At 45.1% G+C, this 24,211-nt stretch overlaps 1 protein-coding gene across 3 annotated transcripts in view; it reads left to right on the top strand.

Moving 5' to 3' along the window:
- CBL (Cbl proto-oncogene) overlaps positions 1 to 24,211 on the top strand; it is a 404,076-nt gene that overhangs the window by 317,144 nt on the left and 62,721 nt on the right. For all 3 annotated transcript variants that reach the window (XM_069224841.1, XM_069224840.1, XM_069224842.1), the window contains one exon: positions 3,319 to 3,413. In XM_069224841.1, the coding sequence (XP_069080942.1) occupies positions 3,319 to 3,413 (95 nt within the window). The remainder of the gene's footprint in view (positions 1 to 3,318; positions 3,414 to 24,211) is intronic.

Genomic DNA, 24,211 nt, shown 5'->3' on the forward strand with positions numbered 1-24,211 from the left:
TGCCTGGGCCTTACTGGCCTCTGTCTGAGTGAGTTCTGATCCTGAAGAGGTGTCTCCTAGGTCCTGGACCCAAGGTTTGGCATAATTTGAGCTCCTCAAAGAAAAGAAGAAATCCTGATGTTTTGGGCTTGAAGTTTTGTGGCAAGATCTTGCTGCCTGCAGTGACCACCAGCATGAATCTCCTGTGAACCCGACTCTTCCCTTTATAGTGAGCGTCAGTGACCACGCGGGATCTGCACTTCACACTATATCATCGCCAGCCTGTGCTACTGCTAATGCAAAACTCCAGCAACAACTGTCCGTGATTCAGAGCCTGCTGTTGGTGCCACTGCGACTGTCATCTGGCATGTTGCCCCTGCTTCTCTGTCTCTTCCACCGTGAACTGGACTCTTTACGCTGAACTCTAGAAGGTTCCTTTTCATTGGGAGGAACCTTACACCTGTATCTGGCCCATGCTTGTTCAAAGTCGGTCTGAACTTGTGACTTTTACCCAGTCCGCACGACCACATAACCGCAAGTGGTGCTTTGTGGTTTTAGGTGCTGTACTTAACCTTAAATATTTGCCATTTCATATCTTCTGTTAGGGGTGGATTTTTTTTGTTTTGATGTCAAATAATTTGACATTTTACTTTATTTTTCTAAACTGGTATTGAATTTATTTTGTCTGTTCACTTTATTGCTGTTTTTCTGCTCCCCAAATACTTTACATATTGCCTCTAAGTTAAGCCTGACTGCTTTTGTGCCAAGCTGCCCGAGAGTTAATTTAGTGACTTTTGTGGTTTACTTTGACAAGGATTATTGCTGTTGCTTGAAGGCCCACACTCCCCTCAACCAACACCCCAATTTCTCACTCTGAACAAAAGAGTTCTAGCATTGCAGGCAAGTTTGCTTTACCTGACAACCGTCTCTCACAGCGATGACTGTGCTGAAAATTTTGGCATAGATGGAATCATGCTTACTACCATAATTCCTTCTGCAAGGTTATACCAGACACATACAGGAATGGGTCACAAGGCAGAGGCGACAGACAACATCCACCAATTTCAATTATTCATGTACCTCATCAAAGAGCAGGGTGCTGAAAGACTTTAAATGGTGGTGGGAGGACAACATGATGAAGGAAAGTTTTTCAAAACCACAGTCTGCTGAGCCAACTCAACGGATGTCACAATCTGGATGGTGTGCACACATGAGAAAACTACAAATGTGCCATGGGTGGACAAAAGAAGCTGTAAAACGCACAAATGTTAGAACCTGAGGCAATATACTTATTGCTGAAGGGATTCCAGCCTCCGGGAACACATGTTTCTTCATATACACACTGACAACACCACAGCTTTGTTTTAAATAATCCTGAGAACAAGATATTGCCTTCTGGCACTACTAGTGAAGGAGATCTGTAAGTGAGCCACTAAGAAGAGGATTGAATCAAAACAAATACTTACTCCGAGACGTCAGAGGCTAATGGACTACGTAAGCCAATGTGCATAGAGCTGGTTCAATTGATCTTTCAAAATGAGGTACATCAATCATAACTTTTTGCAATAAAAGCAAATGCAAAATGACGCAACGTGGCATTCAGTGGAATGTACTTTTGGCAGATTGGCACAGAACATCTGCTTACACTTTTCCATCAATACTATCCATCCATTTAGTGATCAGATGCAGAGAAGCAAGAATGATATTAATGTTTGTGGCACCATAAAGAGCACAGCCCCTGCCTAAACCTAGTTTCATGGCTCATGAAGACTGTGAATTTGGTCACTTTATAGTTGCCAAATAGATGTATAGAAATGATGAGTGCAGAAAGCAAACTAACCACTAGAAAGTATTATTCTTAAAAATGGATATTATTTGTGAGCTGGTACTCACTTTGGGGCATAATTTGTGAACTAACAATTGAAACAATGTGAAGAACCTAATCTACATATTGGGTTGTGAACTTTCAAAGACCTCACTTGGAATGTACTTGTCAGCAACATCATCATACATAAGGGGAACAACATACAAAGCGAGTAATCAAGGTTTTAGTTTGGGTTTTTTAAGTGCAGAGAATGTTCGACCATGCTCAGTTGCTACTCCAATGTGGATGTGTTGTGAATTTGATGTTGAGGATTGAAGAGATCATCATTTGACCTAATGTATTTAACCATAAGAACCACTTTCCAAATTAAACTCACATCGTTACGTAGAGTGACTGAGTTAGAAGCCCTATTCAGAAGCCTTACTTTCAAATATGTAGTCAAGGAGTGAGTTTTATGTCAGAAAATCCGTGCAGTTACCCTCTTTCTTCCAGCAACAAATTTCCAACAGAATGAGTTTTACATAGTCTAGGTGTCAAAAGAGGAGTTATGTATTATATTTAGGTAGCAAAATCATGGAGGAAAATAAATGTATTCTTTTTAGCATCTGCACCTCGGAGTGAGACAAAGGGAGAAAAAGCAACTTGGTTTGCCCAAATTATCTAAACATGTTGCTTCCTTGAAGATTTTGAAAACTTAACCAAGGGTTCATTCTGACAGGCAACAAAGAAATACAGTTGAATACATTACGAATGAGACAATAAAATGACAACCACATTGTGATCAGTTCATAAGCCACTGTTGCATGAATAAATAGTCCAGCAATGAGGCATATTTGACTCGGACGGTATTAAAGCATTCGCTACCAACCACACTTTATACCCTTGTCCCTTTGAGGTTTATACCTTTAATTATTGTTGCATACAGCAGGTGAATCTAGAATAATTGTACGCTCGTAAATAACCTAGTTAATTCTAAAAAAGGAAAGAAAAAAAGCTTTGTAGATCTTATCTCAAGGTTAGATCCACCATCCTTAGAACTTTCAGTGATTTGCGCCAAATAAAGTAAAACAATATAGGTCTACAGAAACAGTTATAAGGCAGAAAAAATTGAACATTGAAATTACATACTGGGTTCCTGTGGGCTTACACTAAACGAGTCATAGGCTACTTTAATCAGTGTCTGAAAATATGAAAAAATATTTTGCAAAGCGGGGAGATTGCTTCACTCACTAATTGGCAGAATATGGCACCACATGTAAATTTAGAAGTTTGTTGCTCAACACTACTATAACAGTTAAGTATAAACATTGACCGTTTTTTCACAGAGCCCCCATTGTGTATAAGATTTTGCTTTATTTTAAATGTTTTGCATCTTCTGGACAAAGATTTTGAAGATTGTGATATTTTGTAAAGCAAAGTTCACAACACCGCAAGGAAAACAAATTCAACTGTGATAGCACCCACTTCAGTTCCCCATGTCTTTTGCCTCTTCTAATGTTGCGTTTTCTCTGCAGAACACGAGCAGCACGCCATCCTTGGTTTCAGACATTGAGCATCCCAAAGTCAAACCTTCATCCTCAGCCAATGCCTTGTATGCTATGGCTTCCAGGTACTTTAATTTCTGTTTCAGTTAGTCTTTTTCATAGCTTTATGTTGTGATTGAAGTTGGAGGAGGTAACGGGGGTTTGAGGGCATGTGGTGTGGCAAAGCTGTTCGGTAGGACTTGATGTTCAGTTAAAATATTGGTTTGAATGCTGATGAGATAATTTTGTAATATATTAACAATGAGCAGTGTTTATTCGTGCTCAACATGCATATCATGAACTTCAGTTCTTTAAATCTTTAACATGGCCATCTTTTATAGCTTGAGGTTTAATGTAAGTAATACGGGCTTAACATGGACAAGCCTGTAGACTGATTGTGATTAGGTTGTTACTACCATAGAGTATTAGTTTAATAAGTTGTTTTTTCACATTGTTGAAGATTGAACCCCAATTGAGCATTGAATTTACTAGCCCTCTGTCTAACCCTCTTATGACTTTTAACCCTGCCAGCTGTATTGTTTGACTAGACCGTCTGTTATCAAAGCCTTTGAGAATGTCTCCACGAATGGTTCAGACTTTATCTTCCATGCTCAAAGGAAAGATCCTTGTGGCAACTGTAGGTCTTCTGTGTCGCACCTCGACTACTATGCTCCCTAAGCCAATGAGTGCCACATTCAGTTACAAGGATGCGGGGCAGCAAAGTCTGTTAATCTATGATAGGTCCATGTTCCCAACATTGGCATGTACTTGGGGTTGCCCTTAATGGCAGTGTGGTCTTGGCATTTCAAGTTCATGCACCCATTTATATTAGAACTTATTATTTTGGTTTGGCACTAGTATGGAAAATTACATCTTTATGTATCTGTTTTTTGTGCCTCAAGGGCTAACTTTTTGGATGTTATCAGATCTGTAATGTACTGTCGGGTAACGATTTTGAGCCTGAGATGCACAACTTCAGAGGGAACATAACATTTACTTTACTTTGTGTGTTTTAACTTAAGAGTAATCGTCTTTCATGCTCTTGTATCTAGTCCGTATATAACTTGGATGTACTGTTCCTCACATATAATCAAAAATTAACTTTAAACTCCTAATGTCTTATTTTTCTTTAGACATCTCTTCTGAGGAAACAGGTCCCCAGTAAACCTACTCCAACATTGTCAGTTCCCTTCTTTTCCAGGAACATTTCTGACATGAGAAACTGGGTCCTGTGTAATATTAGCTAAAAGGCGCGTACTCCTCCACTCATAACATGGCTAGACTGAAAACCAAAGTCGGTCATTCAAAACTACTGTAAGCAGCCCCGTACTACAGGAGGTTTCTGGGAGAATAGGTCTTGAGGGTTTGATTGGGTGTTAGAAGACCAGTCTGCTGTGAAAGCAGTCTTCTACCGCCTACTGGGAGAAGGCCAAATGGCATTATGGCCAATCAGGTCATGACGGTAACCACCATTCTTGGATTTGATTGGAAATCACCGAGCTTAAAGGACTAAGTACTTTTTTTTTTTTTAATTTGCTCTTCAACTTTTCGTTTAATGCCCTGCCATTATAAGCATGAGATGGAGAAGTCACCGTGCATCAAGTGGGTCTAGGGAGCCGAATAGTATTGAAGGTAGTGTTGGAAGTCATCTCTGTCCTCCGATGTAAGAAATTGGATTCTTATTTGGAGTGCACAACTTCCCACCTCAAGGAGTAATCACAACTTGTAGGGTGAACCCTTAGAGTTACTAAATTAACCAGAGATAGCACGGCATAGATCAGACAGACTTAACACAGGGCAATGTATACATTAATTATGCAGTACCGAAACAGTGATAGTTAAGACCAACCAATAAATATCCCATACTGAATTAGAAATGTTAAAATTAAATAAATACAAGGACACTAACATGACAAAAATCCAGTGAGGGGAATCTGCAATGTGATTTTTCTAATTTTAAATAGAAATAGAGCCAAGAAGCATAAACTGCCAATTTCACCATCAAAATGAGTGGTATGATGCAATTTCTAGAGAATGTTCCAGTACTGGATATCTGTAAGGCTACAGCGTATGTGGATATTCACGTCTTACAAGAGGCATTAGCTGGGCAAGCTGTACTCAAAACATTATTCTAAATGAATACCACACTTGATCGTTTGCCAACTCATTAAGAGGATGCTTACTGCTTTTCACTCAATGCAAAGCATATGATCTGCAGCTGCATATACTACAGATGGAAAATGTTACTTAACCACATTAATCATGGTAACTTTTTACTACTGTTGTTTCACATGTCCTACTTACGTCTGTGGATGTAAGCACATGGAAAAGGTTGTAATTTTATTCTAGTGACCCAGTACATAGGCATTATATTGTCACACTGTTACATACCCATACCTACCTTTTGAGGGTGAAGACACTTTTTAGTGGCGTCTGTTTCTCGTGTGTTTTAGTTAAGGACCACAATTCCCCTCAAAACTTTTAACGCTGTTAAAGAAAAACACATTGTTGTGTTCAAAGCTCAACACTAGGTTGCAGGAGTTAAGGCTTTGAACCTACAGTGTACTGCAAGCTACAAACAGATCTTTACAGTTAAGTACGTTTTTTTTCCATTTCCCATTGCCATTAAATTCAGCTCTGTTTCTGGAGGTTAAGATCAGATAAAGTCATTTGGAGCTTTGATACATTTCTCTTTGGGATTGGTTCAGCTGGTGGGTTTTAACATGCATTGCAGAGGTGCTAGCTTATTTGAAAGAGTAAGATTATTTTTCTTTGCATGGTTCCTGTTCATTTATATGGATGACGAGCTCCAATCTCACCTTTGGCTGTTATTCAGAACTCCTCTGTTCACTGTTGAGAGAGATCATAGCTGGAGCATTCTTTAAAGAAGCAAACTTAAGCGTCTCATCTGAAGAGCTCCTCCACTGAATTTCATGGGGACTGCACTGCTAAAAAGATTGCCAGTTGCTTTTCTTGCATCAATCTGGACATGTCCAAGCCAAAATCAATGCGTGCGAGAACATTTGTGACAACCGTTAAATTTTGTTATTTACTTTTCCAAATGCAAAACGAGTCCCTCAAATGGTGCCTCAAAATAAATTGGACCCAGATGTCCAAAGTTCGGGTCTTTGCCCGGTTAGTCTCTACCATGTTGCTGCAGAATCCACTTTAAATGTAGAGTGTCATATTGACATATCTGTCACTATTTGTTTGGGAATGCACTTAACGCTTGGTAGCTCATTTGGCAATACCATATATAAATATGGATTGCACACATGGGGGGGGGGGGGCAGAAAACCTACTAAACATCAGGGATTTTTTTTTCCAATGAAAATGCAATCTGCGCTTTCTGCGTAGGCATCCGGCCAAGCTCCTATCCCATAACACCACCAGCAGCCTTTCTACTGGCCCAATTACTTGAAACAGCCGACCAAGCCAGGAACTATGCAAAGTCCACATTGATTTCATGTGATAACTTTTCATCTATTCCCATTTCTGATGATAGGCTAAGCCACACAAGTAGATTTTTTGTTTTGGTCAGAAGAGGTGTGGGCACTGGTTGTGATTAATTTTGAGGATCCTTGCAGCCTGAGTTTTTCCATAGCAGAAATGGGAGGAAAATACATGAGTTTTGCTAAACTTTGAGGTTTGCAGGTCATTCTGGGTGAGAAAATCTAAAAAGATCCTCAAAAGGCACATCATTCTAGACTCCCCTGGATGTCAGGTTTTTACAAAAATCTAGGTTAATCAGGTTTCCATGGGCAGCGGCCAAGTCCAGGCCCACATACCGCTGCTACCCACAAGGCCATAGTAGGTTATTTAACTTGGCAAAAATTAGATGTCTCCATGTTTTGGGACCTTTTCTGTCATGGGTGATAGGGCCTGTCACATAACTGGGGTATTGTTATTGTCAGAAGTGTGAGAATACAAAAAAAAGCAGAAGATTTATTATTGGGATGTAATTTATAGCCAGTGTGCAAGAAAGAACACATTTTGCAAAATGCCCTCTGAATTAGGGGTGACCCATAGTACCTTCTTATTCAAAATTGGACAATTAACCACTGCTTCAAAGCTCAGTATCTTGGGCATGCTTAAAAATGACTATTTCTTGTTAGCCATGCTCGAGGCGTTTGTGGCTGTAGATGCACATGCTTTGCATACTCCTGCCATTTAGTGTTTGGTCTAGATTTGTGCAAGTTTTTCTTTGAAGAAGTCTCAAGTTACGAAGTAGAATGATGGCTCCTCTCGTGATAATGTGCATGGGCATCGACTCCATTTTTAGATTGTTTTCTTTCCGCCATCAGTTTTGGATGTGTGCTTACGCTCCGGTTCCAGACTGTTGGGGTACTGCTTTTCGGTTAGTGCTTCCCCCCCATTCGGTATTGTTTCAATTGTGCTCTTTTAATTCTGCGTATCGACAAACTGCTACATCGAACATCGGGTCATCATGCTACAACCATAGCCTGTTAGGGCTCCAGCCTCCAGGGCCATCTTCCTCAGTTTCCCCAGAGAATGCCCTACTGGAATGCCCTTCTCATTCTGCCCCCTTCTCACAAAATATCCTAGGAGAGACTTACACCAAGTCTGTAACCTGTCTATCACCAGGATTCAGAGAGGAAGACTGCGATACTTGTCTATCTTTCTGTTCTAAGAAAACTCTCAGAGACTGTCTGGCACGTCGACTCAAAATGCAGGAGAAGCATAGAGGACAGTCCTGACATCTTTGGCCATAAAGTCGTCTGTGGAGAAGAGGAACAACACCCTGAGGCATCTGCTGCCGAGGAAGAGGTGTTATCTCCTGAGGGCAGCTGTGACTCAGATCTTTGAGTCAGCCTGAGATGCAAGAAGTTACACCAGCTTAACAGGCTGTGAGTACGGTTCCCACCGTGTTGAAAACCCTAAGAGGCACATGGCCCCTTCTGATCAAGTGGCCCTAGGTCCACCACTGCCCTCTTGCATTGGTTGGCTCCACACCAAAACACCCACTCAAGCCTAAGCCATTGGCATCAAGCACCTCAGTGCCGATCTGACGGTCGGTGCCGAGCCGACCAACGTCCACCACATCGATGCCGAGTGGAACTTCGGCAACACATAAATATGGATCGGATTTAAAAGCCTCGAAGTGAGCGCCAAAACCTGATTCCAGCAAGTCAGTTGAACCTATCCTTCACAGACTGCAAGAGAAGATGGATGCTTGACATACCTCATACCAGCCATATCCTGACCAAACTCCTCTGCTCCGAGTCCTCCACCATGAAAAAGACAGATGTCTTTCCAGGAAGCTCTTGAATCTCCCATACCACGAAAATAGGGGAAGAAGTTGAACAAAGCGGCTAGCCCTTTGCCTCTCCCACCACCCTCTTCACCACCAGGGCCTCTTCCTCCACAACTTGCACTGCCACATTCCCTTTCTCCCTTTCTCCTCCACATTCCCTTGGAGTTCCCCCTAGATATCTCACCTCATGGATCCCCACAATACTGTACAGGTGAACACACCGTAGGGCATGTTACCTTTGGCACACCACAACACACTGCCACTTGGGACACATATGATATTGACCCTCCAGGTGACACTGGCCTGGATTTATATCCTGCTCGTCCCTCTCCTCCTGACAGTTCAGCAGCTTATCAGTAGTTAATAGGTAAGGTGGCTGCCTTTCATGATGTTCAGCTCCAAAAGGAACCTTTAGAAGAGGATTTCCTCTTTGAGACCCTTTCATCCACTCAAAGGACCACCACGTATGTACCCATGTTAAAAGGCATGTTATGTCACACTGAAGATATTTTTAAAGACCATGTTAGGGCCCTAGTAATAACACCTAGGGTCTGTTAAAGAAAAAAAAAGTGTGTGTGTGTGTATATATATATATATATATATATAATATGTTTGGTGGCATGTGTAGCTGCATATACACATGCTGTGCATTATCCTGCCATCTAGTGTTGGGCTCGGAGTGTTACAAGTTGTTTTTCTTCGAAGAAGTCTTTTCGAGTTACGAGACCGAGGGACTCCTCCCTTTCGGCTCCATTGCGCATGGGCGTCAACTCCATCTTGGATTGTTTTCTTTCCGCCATCGGGTTCGGACGTGTTCCTCTTCGCTCCGTATTTCGAATCGGGAAAGTTAGCTAAATATCGAAAATTTGACGGTATTGTTCTCGCTCGGTACCGGGTTAGTGTTATCGTATCGGCACCGATCGCAGAAGTGCTCCGGCGGCCCTTCGGGGCTTCTGCTCTTCAGCGGGGCCTGGTCGGCCCGAACGCATCAATCGGCGAAGACTAATGGATCGGACCCCTTTCCGCTTCTGTCCGAAGTGCCACTCGAAGTATCCCTGTACAGACCAGCACCTGGTCTGTAATCTGTGTTTATCACCAGAACACAGGGAGGATACTTGTGAGGCCTGTCGGGCGTTTAGATAAAAAAAAGACCCTTCGTGATCGATGAGCGAGAAGACTACCAATGGCGTCGACACCGAGAGAACAACTCGACGCCGAGGAGGAGGATAGAATTTCCATCCAGGGGACAGACTCTGACGATTCCGAAAGTGAGCGACCCACGACGATGCAGAAAACAGTGAGTAAAACTGCCCCATCCAAAACTCACACAAAGATCGTTAAGGCCAAGGGGACGCCACCGCCAGCAGGCCATGGCTCACCCCATCGAAAAGAAGGTGACCAAACATCGGCACCGAAAGTCCAAAGATTTGCCGAAGATTTCCGACTCCGGTTGAGATTCCGGCACCGAACAATCTCGACACCGAGAGTTCGACTCACCCAAGGTGAGAAAAATAACATCAGTACCGAAAAGAAGCTCTTACACAGAGGAGCAGGGACTTTCCAGCCAAATGCATGAAAAACACAGATTTGAGTAGGAAATAAGCATGGTTGAACCAGACCATACGCAAAGGAGGTTGCATATCTAGAAAGAGACTGGAAAAATACAAACTCTCCCTCCAATTAAAACAAAGAGAAAGCTGTCATTTCAAGAGTCAGAAATGCAGCCCAAGGCGAAGGTGGCCAGAGAAAAAACCCCACCACCAAGTTTTTCTCCACAACCTTCCCCTCTACACTCACCACAGTTGTCTCCGGTGGGAACACCTCCTATGCAGTCACCTACACATACAGGGATGACGCAGGATGATCCCGATGCATGGGACTTGTACGATGCACCGGTATCAGACAACAGTCCGGACTGTTACCCAACAAAGCCGTCCCCTCCAGAGGACAGTACTGCATATACGCAGGTACTATCAAGGGCAGCTACGTTCCACAATGTAGCAATGCACTCTGAGCCAATAGAGGATGATTTCCTATTCAACACCTTGGCATCCACCCACACTTCCTACCAGAGTCTGCCAATGCTCCCGGGCATGCTCAAACATGCAAAACAAGTATTCCAGGAGCCAGTTAAAGGAAGGGCTATCACGCCTAGGTGGAGAAAAAATACAAGCCTCCCCCAACGGATCCTGTGTTTATAACACAGCAACTTACACCAGACTCTGTGGTTGTAGGAGCAGCAAGAAAGAGGGCAAACTCTCAATCGTCAGGAGACGCGCCACCGCCTGACAAAGAGAGTAGGAAGTTTGACGCAGCGGGCAAATGAGTGGCAGCACAGGCAGCCAACCAATGGCGGATCGCAAACTCACAACAGGGCACACTGGGACGAGATGCAACACATTATACAACACTTGCCCAAAGAACACCAGAAACGTGCCCAGCAGGTTGTGGAAGAAGGACAAGCAATATCCAACAACCAAATAAGGTTTAGACGCATTAGACTCCGCAGACACGGCAGCACAAACAGTCAACACTGCGGTAACCATTCCCAGGCATGCATGGTTACGAAGCTCTGGATTCAAGCCAGAAATCCAACAAGCAGTCTTGAACAAGGCTTTTAACCAGGAACAATTGTTTGGGCCGGAAGTGGACACAGCAATTGAAAAATTAAAGAAGGACACGGACACGGCCAAAGCCATGGGCGCGCTCTACTCCCCACAGGGCAGAGGCACATTTAGAAAACCACAATTTAGAGGGGGGTTTCGAATGCAAACACCAGAGCCTTCCACCTCGCAAACCAGACCCACCTATCAGGCACAATACCAGAGGGGAGGGTTTTGTGGGTCATATAGAGGTGGACAATTCCCAAGAGGAAGGGGAAAGTTCCAGACACCTAAAACAAGCCAAACCAAACAGTGATTTCAATGTCACAAAACCCCAACACTTAACACCAGTGGGGGGGAGACTTACCGCATATTATCAAAACTGGACACACATTACTACGGACGCATGCGTCCTAGCCATTATCCAACATGGTTATTGCATAGAATTCACAAAGTTCCCGCCAAATGTGCCCCCAAGGGCACACAATATGTCCAAAGAACACTTAGACCTATTACAAATAGAGGTCCAAGCATTATTACAAAAACAAGCAATAGAATTAGTACCCAACCATCAGAAAGGAACAGGCGTCTACTCACTATATTTCCTAATTCCAAAGAAGGACAAAACGTTACGACTTATATTAGACCTCAGAACACTAAATCTTTTCATCAAGTCGGATCACTTCCACATGGTAACTCTTGAAGACGTGGTTCCCTTACTAAAAAAGGACTACATGTCAACATTAGATCTCAAGGATGCCTACTTTCACATACCCAACCATCCTTCTCACAGAAAATACTTAAGGTTTGTAATACACGGCGTACACTATCAATTCAAAGTGTTGCCGTTCGGGATAACAACCGCCCCAAGGGTATTCACAAAATGCCTTGCAGTAGTAGCCGCTCACATAAGGAGACAGCACATGCACATATTCCCATACTTAGACGACTCCACTCTTCGGCGGGGCCTGGTCGGCCCGACCGTGTCCATCTTCGAAACTCATGGACCGGACCCCCTTCCGCTTCTGCCCGAATTGCCACGCAAATTATCCTTATAGAGACCAACACTTGGTCTGTAATCTGTGTCTATCACCAGAACACAGGGAGGATACTTGCGAGGCCTGCCGGGCATTTCGATCGAAGAAGACCCCACGCGATCGAAGAGCCAGAAGACTTCAGATGGCGTCGACACCGGCCGAACAGATCGACGTTGAGGAAGAGGAGAGATTCTCCATTCACGAATCGGACTCTGACGACTCCGAAACTGAGCAGCCGAAGGCGCAGCCAAAAACTGTGAGTAAATCTGCCCCGGCCAAGACTCACTCCGAAATTATAAAGGCCAAGGGGATGCCACCGCCAACAGGCCATGGCTTAACCCGAAAACACAGTGACCAAACATCAGCACTGAAAAAGGCCTCTGAAGACCCGAAGACATCCGACTCCGGTCGACATACCGGCTCCGAAACAACTCGGCGCCGAGAGTTCGACACCCCAAAAGTTTAAAAGGTTTCCTCGGAGCCGAAAAAGAGCGTACCGAAACCTTCGGTGTCGAAACGTGCAGCCTCGCAGCCGAAAACAGGCTCCTACACAGAAGAGCACGGACTTTCCAGCCAGATGCAAGGGCACAGATTTGAGCAGGAATTAGGTATGGTAGAACCAGACCACACTCAAACGAGGCTGCACATACAGAAAGACACTGGCAAAATTCAAACTCTTCCACCAATAAAGATAAAAAGAACGCTAGCATTCCAGGAGGCGGAAATGCAGCCAAAAGCAAAAGTGGCAAGAGACAAAACACCACCAAGGTTTTCGCCACAGCCTTCACCACTGCATTCACCACATCTGTCCAACAGTCGCCAACACACACGGGGATGACACAAGATGACCCGGATGCATGGGACTTATATGATGCACCTGTCCCTGACAACAGTCCCGATTGCTACCCAGCAAGGCCGTCACCACCAGAGGACAGCACTGCATATATGCAGGTGGTATCAAGGGCAGCTACTTTCCATAATGTAGCAATGCATGCGGAGCCCATAGAAGACGACTTCTTATTTAATACTTTGGCATCCACTCACAGCTCATACCAAAGTTTGCCAATGCTCCCAGGCATGCTAAAGCATGCCAAACAGGTGTTCCAGGACCCAGTAAAAGGCAGAGCCATCACGCCTAGGGTGGAGTAGAGATATAAACCTCCCCCAACGGACCCTGTGTTTATAACACAGCAATTGACACCAGATTCGGTGGTCGTGGGAGCAGCCAGGAAAAGGGCAAACTCCCAATCGTCAGGAGACGCACCACCGCCCGACAAGGAAAATCGGAAGTTCGATGCTGCAGTCAAGAGGGTGGCAGCACAGGCAGCCAATCAATGGCGGATTGCCAATTCGCAGGCTCTACTGGCTCGCTACGACAGGGCACACTGGGACGAGATGCAACATATAATACAGCACTTGCCCAAGGAACACCAAAAGCGGACCCAACAGGTTGTTGAGGAAGGACAAGCGATTTCCAACAACCAAATAAGGTCTGCAATGGACACAGACACAGCTGCACGGACAGTGAACACTGCGGTAACCATTCGCAGACACGCATGGTTACTTAGCTCAGGTTTTAAACCGGAAATCCAGCAGGCTGTGCTAAATATGCCGTTCAACCAAGAACAGTTGTTTGGGCCCGAGGTGGATACGGCAATAGAAAAACTCAAAAAGGAAACGGACACGGCCAAAGCCATGGGCACGCTCTACTCCCCACAGAACAGAGGCACTTTTAGAAGGCCACAATTTAGAGGGGGGTTTCGTCCCCAAACCACAGAGCCTTCCACCTCACAAGCCAGACCCACATATCAGGGCCAGTACCAAAGAGGTGGTTTTCGAGGATCATTCAGGGGTGGACAATTCCCAAAAACAAGGGGGAAATTCCATAGCCCTAAAACCCCTCAAGCCAAACAGTGACTTCAATGTCACAAACCCCCAACACCAGTGGGGGGGGAGACTTACCGCATACTACCACAACTGGGCAAACATAACTACGGACGCATGGGTCCTAGCCATTATCCAACATGGTTATTGCATAGAATTCATAAATTTCCCACCAGATGTGCCCCCAAGAGCACACTATGTCCAAACAACACTTAGACCTCTTACAGCTAGAAGTTCAAGCATTGTTACAAAAACAAGCAATCAAACTAGTGCCCAAACATCAAAAAGGTACAGGTGTCTACTCACTGTACTTCCTAATTCCAAAGAAAGACAAAATGTTGAGACCCATATTAGACCTCAGAACTCTGAATCTCTACATCAAATCAGATCACTTCCACATGGTAACACTTCAAGACGTGATTCCCTTACTCAAAAAACAGGACTACATGTCAACGTTAGATCTAAAGGATGCATATTTCCATATACCCATACATCCTTCTCACAGGAAATACTTAAGGTTTGTAATACAGGGAGTACATTACCAATTCAAGGTGTTACCATTCGGGATAACAACAGCCCCAAGAGTATTCACAAAATGCCTTGCAGTAGTAGCCGCTCATATAAGGAGACAGCACATGCCCGTATTCCCCTACTTAGACGACTGGTTAATAAAAACCAGCACTCAACAACAGTGTGTGCTTCACACACAATACGTTATACAAACTCTACACAAACTAGAATTCTCTATAAATTACCAAAAATCACATCTCGAACCGTCCCAAATACAACAATACTTGGGAGCAACACTCAACACACAAAAGGCGATTGCCACTCCAAGTCCTCAAAGAGTGCAAGCCTTCCAAAATATAATATTAAACATGCACCCAAACCAACACTACCAAGTGAGGTTTGTAATGAAACTTCTAGGCATGATGTCTTCATGCATAGCCATTGTCCCAAACGCAAGACTACACATGCGGCCCTTACAACAGTGCCTAGCAACACAATTGACACAAGCACAGGGTCAACTCGAAGATCTAGTGTTGATAGACCGCCAGACACACTTCTCGCTTCAATGGTGGAACACTATAAATTTAAACCAAGGGCGGCCATTCCAAGACCCAGTGCCTCAATACGTGATCACGACAGACGCTTCCATGATGGGGTGGGGAGCACACCTCAACCAGCACAGTATACAGGGACAATGGGACGTTCAACAAAAACAACTGCATATAAATCATTTAGAACTGTTGGCAGTGTTTCTAGCGTTGAAAGCATTTCAACCACTGATAGCCCACAAACACATCCTTGTCAAAACAGACAACATGACGACAATGTATTACCTAAACAAGCAAGGAGGGACACACTTGTCACAACTGTGTCTCTTAGCACAAAAGATTTGGCATTGGGCGATGCACAATCACATTTGCCTAATAGCACAATACATCCCAGGGATTCAAAACCAGTTAGCCGATAATCTCAGTCGAGATCTCCAACAAACACACGAATGGGAAATTCATCCCCAGATCCTACAAAATTACTTTCTACGTTGGGGAACACCAAAAATCTACCTATTCGCAACCAAAGAGAACGCAAAATGCCAAAACTTTGCGTCCAGGTACCCACACCCTCTGTCCAAGGGCAATGCGTTATGGATGAGTTGGTCAGGGATATTAGCTTACGCTTTTCCCCCTCTTCCACTCATTCCTTATCTGGTAAACAAACTGAGTCAAAACAGACTCAAACTAATACTCATAGCACCAACTTGGGCTCTCCAACCGTGGTACACAACACTGCTGGACCTATCAGTAGTACCTCACGTCAAACTACCAAACAGGCCAGATCTGTTAACTTAACACAAACAACAGATCAGACACCCGAATCCAGCATCGCTCGATCTAGCAATCTGGCTCCTGAAGTCTTAGAATTTGATCACTTAGACCTTACACAAGAATGTATGGAGGTCATTAAACAAGCTAGGAAACCTACTACAAGACATTGTTATGCAAACAAATGGAAAAGATTTGTTTACTACTGCCACAATAATAAAATTCAACCACTACATGCTTCCGCAAAAGACATTGTAAGTTACTTATTACACTTACAAAAATCTAACCTAGCTTTCTCTTCTATTAAAATACATCTCACAGCAATATCTGCCTATCTGCAGATTAAACATTCATCATCGCGTAGGAAGTTGGCTCTGTATTGTAGGAAGTTGGCTCTGTATGCACTATTTCAAAGTAAGGAATAGTATGCACAGAGTCCAAGGGTTCCCCTTAGAGGTAAGATAGTGGCAAAAAATAGATAATACTAATGCTCTATTTTGTGGTAGTGTGGTCGAGCAGTAGGCTTATCCAAGGAGTAGTGTTAAGCATTTGTTGTACATACACATAGGCAATAAATGAGGTACACACTCAGAGACAAATCCAGCCAATAGGTTTTTGTATAGAAAAATATCTTTTCTTAGTTTATTTTAAGAACCACAGGTTCAAATTTAACATGTAATATCTTGTTTGAAAGGTATTGCAGGTAAGTACATTAGGAACTTTAAATCATAAAAATTGCATGTATACTTTTCAAGTTATTGACAAATAGCTGTTTTAAAAGTGGACACTTAGTGCAGTTTTCACAGTTCCTAGGGGAAGTAAGTATTTGTTAGTTTTACCAGGTAAGTAAGACACTTACAGGGTTCAGTTCTTGGTCCAAGGTAGCCCACCGTTGGGGGTTCAGAGCAACCCCAAAGTCACCACACCAGCAGCTCAGGGCCGGTCAGGTGCAGAGTTCAGAGTGGTGCCCAAAACACATAGGCTAGAATGGAGAGAAGGGGGTGCCCCGGTTCCGGTCTGCTTGCAGGTAAGTACCCGCGTCTTCGGAGGGCAGACCAGGGGGGTTTTGTAGGGCACCGGGGGGGACACAAGCCCACACAGAAAGTTCACCCTCAGCGGCGCGGGGGCGGCCGGGTGCAGTGTAGAAACAAGCGTCGGGTTCGCAATGTTAGTCTATGAGAGATCTCGGGATCTCTTCAGCGCTGCAGGCAGGCAAGGGGGGGGTTCCTCGGGGAAACCTCCACTTGGGCAAGGGAGAGGGACTCCTGGGGGTCACTTCTCCAGTGAAAGTCCGGTCCTTCAGGTCCTGGGGGCTGCGGGTGCAGGGTCTCTCCCAGGCGTCGGGACTTTGGATTCAAAGAGTCGCGGTCAGGGGAAGCCTCGGGATTCCCTCTGCAGGCGGCGCTGTGGGGGCTCAGGGGGGACAGGTTTTGGTACTCACAGTATCAGAGTAGTCCTGGGGTCCCTCCTGAGGTGTCGGGTCTCCACCAGCCGAGTCGGGGTCGCCGGGTGCAGTGTTGCAAGTCTCACGCTTCTTGCGGGGAGCTTGCAGGGTTCTTTAAAGCTGCTGGAAACAAAGTTGCAGCCTTTCTTGGAGCAGGTCCGCTGTCCTCGGGAGTTTCTTGTCTTTTCGAAGCAGGGGCAGTCCTCAGAGGATGTCGAGGTCGCTGGTCCCTTCGGAAGGCGTCGCTGGAGCAGGATCTTTGGAAGGCAGGAGACAGGCCGGTGAGTTTCTGGAGCCAAGGCAGTTGTCGTCTTCTGGTCTTCCGCTGCAGGGGTTTTCAGCTGGGCAGTCCTTCTTCTTGTAGTTGCAGGAATCTAATTTTCTAGGGTTCAGGGTAGCCCTTAAATACTAAATTTAAGGGCGTGTTTAGGTCTGGGGTGTTAGTAGCCAATGGCTACTAGCCCTGAGGGTGGGTACACCCTCTTTGTGCCTCCTCCCAAGGGGAGGGGGTCACAATCCTAACCCTATTGGGGGAATCCTCCATCTGCAAGATGGAGGATCTCTAAAAGTTAGAGTCACTTCAGCTCAGGACACCTTAGGGGCTGTCCTGACTGGCCAGTGACTCCTCCTTGTTTTTCTCATTATTTTCTCCGGCCTTGCCGCCAAAAGTGGGGCCTGGCCGGAGGGGGCGGGCAACTCCACTAGCTGGAGTGTCCTGCTGGGTTGGCACAAAGGAGGTGAGCCTTTGAGGCTCACCGCCAGGTGTGACAATTCCTGCCTGGGGGAGGTGTTAGCATCTCCACCCAGTGCAGGCTTTGTTACTGGCCTCAGAGTGACAAAGGCACTCTCCCCATGGGGCCAGCAACATGTCTCGGTTTGTGGCAGGCTGCTAAAACTAGTCAGCCTACACAGACAGTCGGTTAAGTTTCAGGGGGCACCTCTAAGGTGCCCTCTGTGGTGTATTTTACAATAAAATGTACACTGGCATCAGTGTGCATTTATTGTGCTGAGAAGTTTGATACCAAACTTCCCAGTTTTCAGTGTAGCCATTATGGTGCTGTGGAGTTCGTGTTTGACAAACTCCCAGACCATATACTCTTATGGCTACCCTGCACTTACAATGTCTAAGGTTTTGTTTAGACACTGTAGGGGTACCATGCTCATGCACTGGTACCCTCACCTATGGTATAGTGCACCCTGCCTTAGGGCTGGAAGGCCTGCTAGAGGGGTGTCTTACCTATACTGCATAGGCAGTGAGAGGCTGGCATGGCACCCTGAGGGGAGTGCCATGTCGACTTACTCGTTTTGTCCTCACTAGCACACACAAGCTGGCAAGCAGGGTGTCTGTGCTGAGTGAGAGGTCTCCAGGGTGGCATAAGACATGCTGCAGCCCTTAGAGACCTTCCTTGGCATCAGGGCCCTTGGTACTAGAAGTACCAGTTACAAGGGACTTATCTGGATGCCAGGGTCTGCCAATTGTGGATACAAAAGTACAGGTTAGGGAAAGAACACTGGTGCTGGGGCCTGGTTAGCAGGCCTCAGCACACTTTCAATTGCAAACATAGCATCAGCAAAGGCAAAAAGTCAGGGGGCAACCATGCCAAGGAGGCATTTCCTTACATGTATGTACTATTTCAAAGTAAGAAATAGCATGCACAGAGTCCAAGGGTTCCCCTTAGAGGTAAGATAGTGGCAAAAAGAGATAATTCTAATGCTCTATTTTGTGGTAGTGTGGTCGAGCAGTAGGCTTATCAGAGGGTAGTGTTAAGCATTTGTTGAACACACACAGGCAATAAATGAGGAACACACACTTGGAGACAATTTCAGGCCAATAGTTTTTTGTATAGAAAAATATATTTTCTTAGTTTATTTTAAGAACCACAGGTTCAAGATTTACATGTAATACTTCAAATGAAAGGTATTGCAGGTAGGTACTTTAGGAACTTTTAATTAGCAAAATAGCATGTACAGTTTTCACACAAATGGCAAATAGCTATTTTAAAACTAGACACAGTGCAATTTTCAACAGTTCCTGGGGGAGGTAAGTGTTTGTTAGTTTTTGCAGGTAAGTAAACTACCTACAGGGTTCAAGTTTGAGTCCAAGGTAGCCCACCGTTGGGGGTTCAGAGCAACCCCAAAGTTACCACACCAGCAGCTCAGGGCCAGTCAGGTGCAGAGGTCAAAGAGGTGCCCAAAACACATAGGCTTCAATGGAGAAGGGGGTGCCCCGGTTCCAGGCTGCCAGCAGGTAAGTACCCGCGTCTTCGGAGGGCAGACCAGGGGGGTTTTGTAGCGCACCGGGGGGGACACAAGTCAGCACAAAAAGTACACCCTCAGCGGCACGGGGGCAGCCGGGTGCAGTGTGCAAACACGCGTCAGGTTTGTAATTGACATCAATGGGAGACCAAGGGGTCTCTTCAGCGATGCAGGCAAGGGGGGGGGCTCCTCGGGGTAGCCACCACCTGGGCAAGGGAGAGGGCCTCCTGGGGGTCACTCCTGCACTGGAGTTCGGATCCTTCAGGTCCTGGGGGCTGCGGGTGCAGAGTCTTTACCAGGCGTCGGGATCTGAGAAGCAGGCAGTCGCTGTCAGGGGGAGCCTCGGGATTCCCTCTGCAGGCGTCACTGTGGGGGCTCAGGGGGGGCAACTCTGGCTACTCACGGTCTTGCAGTCGCCGGGGAGTCCTCCCTGAAGTGATTGTTCTCCACAAGTCGAGCCGGGGGCGTCAGGTGCAGAGTAGCAAGTCTCACACTTCCGGCGGGAAACGCAAGTTGTTTCAAAGTTGCAGTCTTTGTTGAACAGGGACGCTGTCCTCGGGAGTTCTTGGTCCTTCTAGAGCAGGGCAGTCCTCTGAGGATTCAGAGGTCGCTGGTCCCTGGGAAAAGCGTCGCTGGAGCAGTGTCTTTAGAAGTGGGGAGACAGGCCGGTAGAGCTGGGGCCAAAGCAGTTGGTGTCTGTCTTCTCTGCAGGGTTTTCCAGCTTAGCAGTCCTCTTCTTCTTAGGTTGCAGGAATCTAGTTTCCTAGGTTCTTGTGAACCCCTAAATACTGAATTTAGGGGTGTTTAGGTCTGGGAGGGCAGTAGCCAATGGCTACTAGCCCTGAGGGTGGCTACACCCTCTTTGTGCCTCCTCCCTGAGGGGAGGGGGGCACATCCCTAATCCTATTGGGGGAATCCTCCATCTGCAAGATGGAGGATTTCTAAGTCCGAGTCACCTCAGCTCAGGACACCTTAGGGGCTGTCCTGACTGGCCAGTGACTCCTCCTTGTTTTTCTCATTATCTCTCCTGGACTTTCCGCCAAAAGTGGGGGCTGTGTCCAGGGGGCGGGCATCTCCACTAGCTGGAGTGCCCTGGGGCATTGTAACACGAAGCCTGGGCCTTTGAGGCTCACTGCTAGGTGTTACAGTTCCTGCAGGGGGGAGGTGTGAAGCACCTCCACCCACAGCAGGCTTTTGTTTGTCTTCAGAGAGCACAAAGGCCCTCACCACATGGGGTCAGAAACTCGCCTCTCAGCAGCAGGCTGGCACAGACCAGTCAGTCCTGCACTGAACAATTGGGTCAAATACAAGGGGTATCTCTAAGATGCTCTCTGTGTGCATTTTATTTTAAATCCAACACTGGCATCAGTGTGGGTTTATTATTCTGAGAAGTTTGATACCAAACTTCCCAGTATTCAGTGTAGCCAATATGGAGCTGTGGAGTTCGTTTTTGACAGACTCCCAGACCATATACTCTTATGGCTACCCTGCACTTACAATGTCTAAGGTTTTGCTTAGACACTGTAGGGGCATAGTGCTCATGCACCTATGCCCTCACCTGTGGTATAGTGCACCCTGCCTTAGGGCTGTAAGGCCTGCTAGAGGGGTGCCTTACACTGCCTGTGGCATAGGTAAGGTTGGCATGGCACCCTGAGGTGAGTGCCATGTCGACTTAGTCATTTTCTCCCCACCAGCACACACAAGCTGGCAAGCAGTGTGTCTGTGCTGAGTGAGGGGTCCCTAGGGTGGCATAAGACATGGTGCTCCCCTTAGAGACCTTCCCTGGCATCAGGGCCCTTGGTACCAGGGGTACCAGTTACAAGGGACTTACCTGGGTGCCAGGGTTGTGCCAATTGTGGAGACAATGGTGCATTTTATTTGAATGAACACTGGTGCTGGGGCCTGGTTAGCAGGGTCCCAGCACACTTCTCAGTCAAATCAGCATCAGTATCAGGCAAAAAGTGGGGGGTAACTGCAACAGGGAGCCATTTCTTTACACCCATCCACCCAGCTCACAGAAAATAACTCAGGTTTGTCATAGCAGGAAAACACTACCAGTTCAGAGTGTTGCCATTTGGCATAACAACAGCTCCAAGGGTGTTAACAAAGTGTCTAGCAGTAGTAGCGGCATACTTAAGAAGACAACACATCCATCTCTTTCCATATCTAGACGATTGTCTAATAAAATCAAACAATCGTACATAATGCCAAAAACATACATGTTATGTGATAGAAACTCTGCACACACTAGGATTTTCTATAAACTACCACAAGTCACACCTTCAACCAGCACAAGTATGACCGTATCTAGGTGCTATCCTAAATACTCAACTAGCTATAGCGTAGCCAAATATCCAAAGGATAGAGCTTTCCAAAATCTAATACCACTCATATTGCCAAATCAACAACACACTAAGATTTATCATGAAGATTTTAGAAATGATGGCATCTTGCATAGCAGTAGTCCCACATGCAAGATTAAACATGAGGCCCTTACAACAGTGCCTTGCACAACAATGGTCACAGGCACACGGTCATCTTCAAGATCTAGTGTTGATGGACTGCCAAACACATATGTCCCTTCAATGGTGGAATCACAGCAATTTAATAAAGGGGCGGTTGTTTCAAGACCTGTGCCTCAGACCATAATTACAACAGATGCATGAATGATTGGTTGGGGAGCTCACCTAAACAATCACACCATTCAAGGGCAATGGGATGTCAAACAGAAACAGCTACATATAAACCACGTGGAATTATTAGCTATGTTCCTTGCCCTAAAAGCATTTCAACCTCTTCTCAAATGGAAGAATGTTCTCATAAAAACAGACAACATGACAACCATGTGTTCTCTCAGCAAACCGGGAGGGACACATTCATCTCAGCTGTCCCTTCTAGCCCAAACAATTTGGAAATGGGCAATTCACAATCAAATTCATCTACTAGCACAATACATTCCAGGAATAGACAATCAATTGGCAGATCTCCTCAGCAGAAATCACCAACAGACACACAAATGGGAGATTCACCCCCAAGTACTTCAAAAGTACTTTCAAAGGTGGGGAAAACCAGACATAGATCTATTCGCAACAAGCAAAAACACAAAATGCCAAAACTTCACATCCAGACACCCGCATCCCCATCCAAGAACAATGCTCTATGGATCAATTGGTCAGACATTTGCTTACGCTTTTCCCCCTCCCCCTCTCCCTCCATTTCTGGTCAACAAATTGCGTCAAATGTCACTCAACATGATGTTCATAGCACCAACATGGGCACGCTAGCCTTGGTACACAATACTATTAGACCTATCTGTAGTACATCACTCCAAACTCCCAAACAGACCAGATTTGTTAACACAAAACAAAGGTCAAATCAGGCATCCAAACTCCAATGCTCTCAGTCTAGCGATTTGGCTCCTTAAGTCATAGAATTTGGTTACTTAAATCTTCCATCTGAATGTATGGAAGTAATTAAACAAGCACGAAAACCCACTACTAGAGAGTGCTACGCAAACAAGTGGAAAATATTTGTCTACTATTGTCGATCTAAGACCATAGATCCACTTACAGCATCTATACAAGATATTGTATGTTATTTACTTCATTTACAGAAATCAAATTTGGCTCTTTCCTCCATAACAATACACCTTACTGCAATATCTGCATACTTAGACTATTCAACATAGTTCTCTATTCAGAGTTCCTGTTATCAAAGCCTTCATGGAAGGATTAAAACTCCTCATTCCACCCAGAACACCACCACTTCCATCATGGAATTTAAATATTGTACTTACAAGACTCATGGGACCACCTTTTGAACCCAGGCACTCTTGCCAAATTCAATTTTTAACATGGAAAGTTGGCTTCCTTGTGGCTTTTACTTCTTTAAGAAGAGTTAGTGAAATACAAGCATTAACTCTTGAAGAACCTTTTTTCCAAGTGCACAAACATATGGTTGTACTAAGAACAAATCCAAAATTTCTACCAAAAGTAGTATCTCCTTTTCACATCAAACTGTGGAATTGCCAGTCTTCTTTCCACAGCCAGATCCTGTGGCAGAAAGAGCTCTTCATACCCTAGATCTAAAGAGCTGTTATGTACTATATAGACAGAACGAAATAGTTTAGAAAAACAAAATAACTTTTTGTTGCTTTCCAATAACCACATACAGGCAATCCTATATCAAAACAAGGTTTAGCTAGATGGATTGTTAGATGTATACAAACATGTTATATCAAAGCAAAAAGACAACTTTTGATCACTCCTAAAGCACATTCTACTAGAAAGAAGGGTGCAAAGATGGCCTTTTTAGGAAACATACCAGTGGTTGATATATGTAAAGCAGCTACATGGTCAACCCCTCATACATTTACAAAACACTTCTGTGTTGATGTTTTCTCACAGCAACAAGCCACTGTAGGCCAAGCTGTCTTAAGAACATTATTCCAAACAACTTCAACTCCTACAGGCTAGCCACCACATTTTGGGAGGACTAACTGCTTTGTAGTCTATGCATAGCATGTGTATCTGCAGCTACACATGCCATTGAACGGA

The sequence above is a fragment of the Pleurodeles waltl genome, chromosome 3_1 (assembly GCF_031143425.1).
Source record: "Pleurodeles waltl isolate 20211129_DDA chromosome 3_1, aPleWal1.hap1.20221129, whole genome shotgun sequence".
Taxonomy (NCBI): domain Eukaryota; kingdom Metazoa; phylum Chordata; class Amphibia; order Caudata; family Salamandridae; genus Pleurodeles; species Pleurodeles waltl.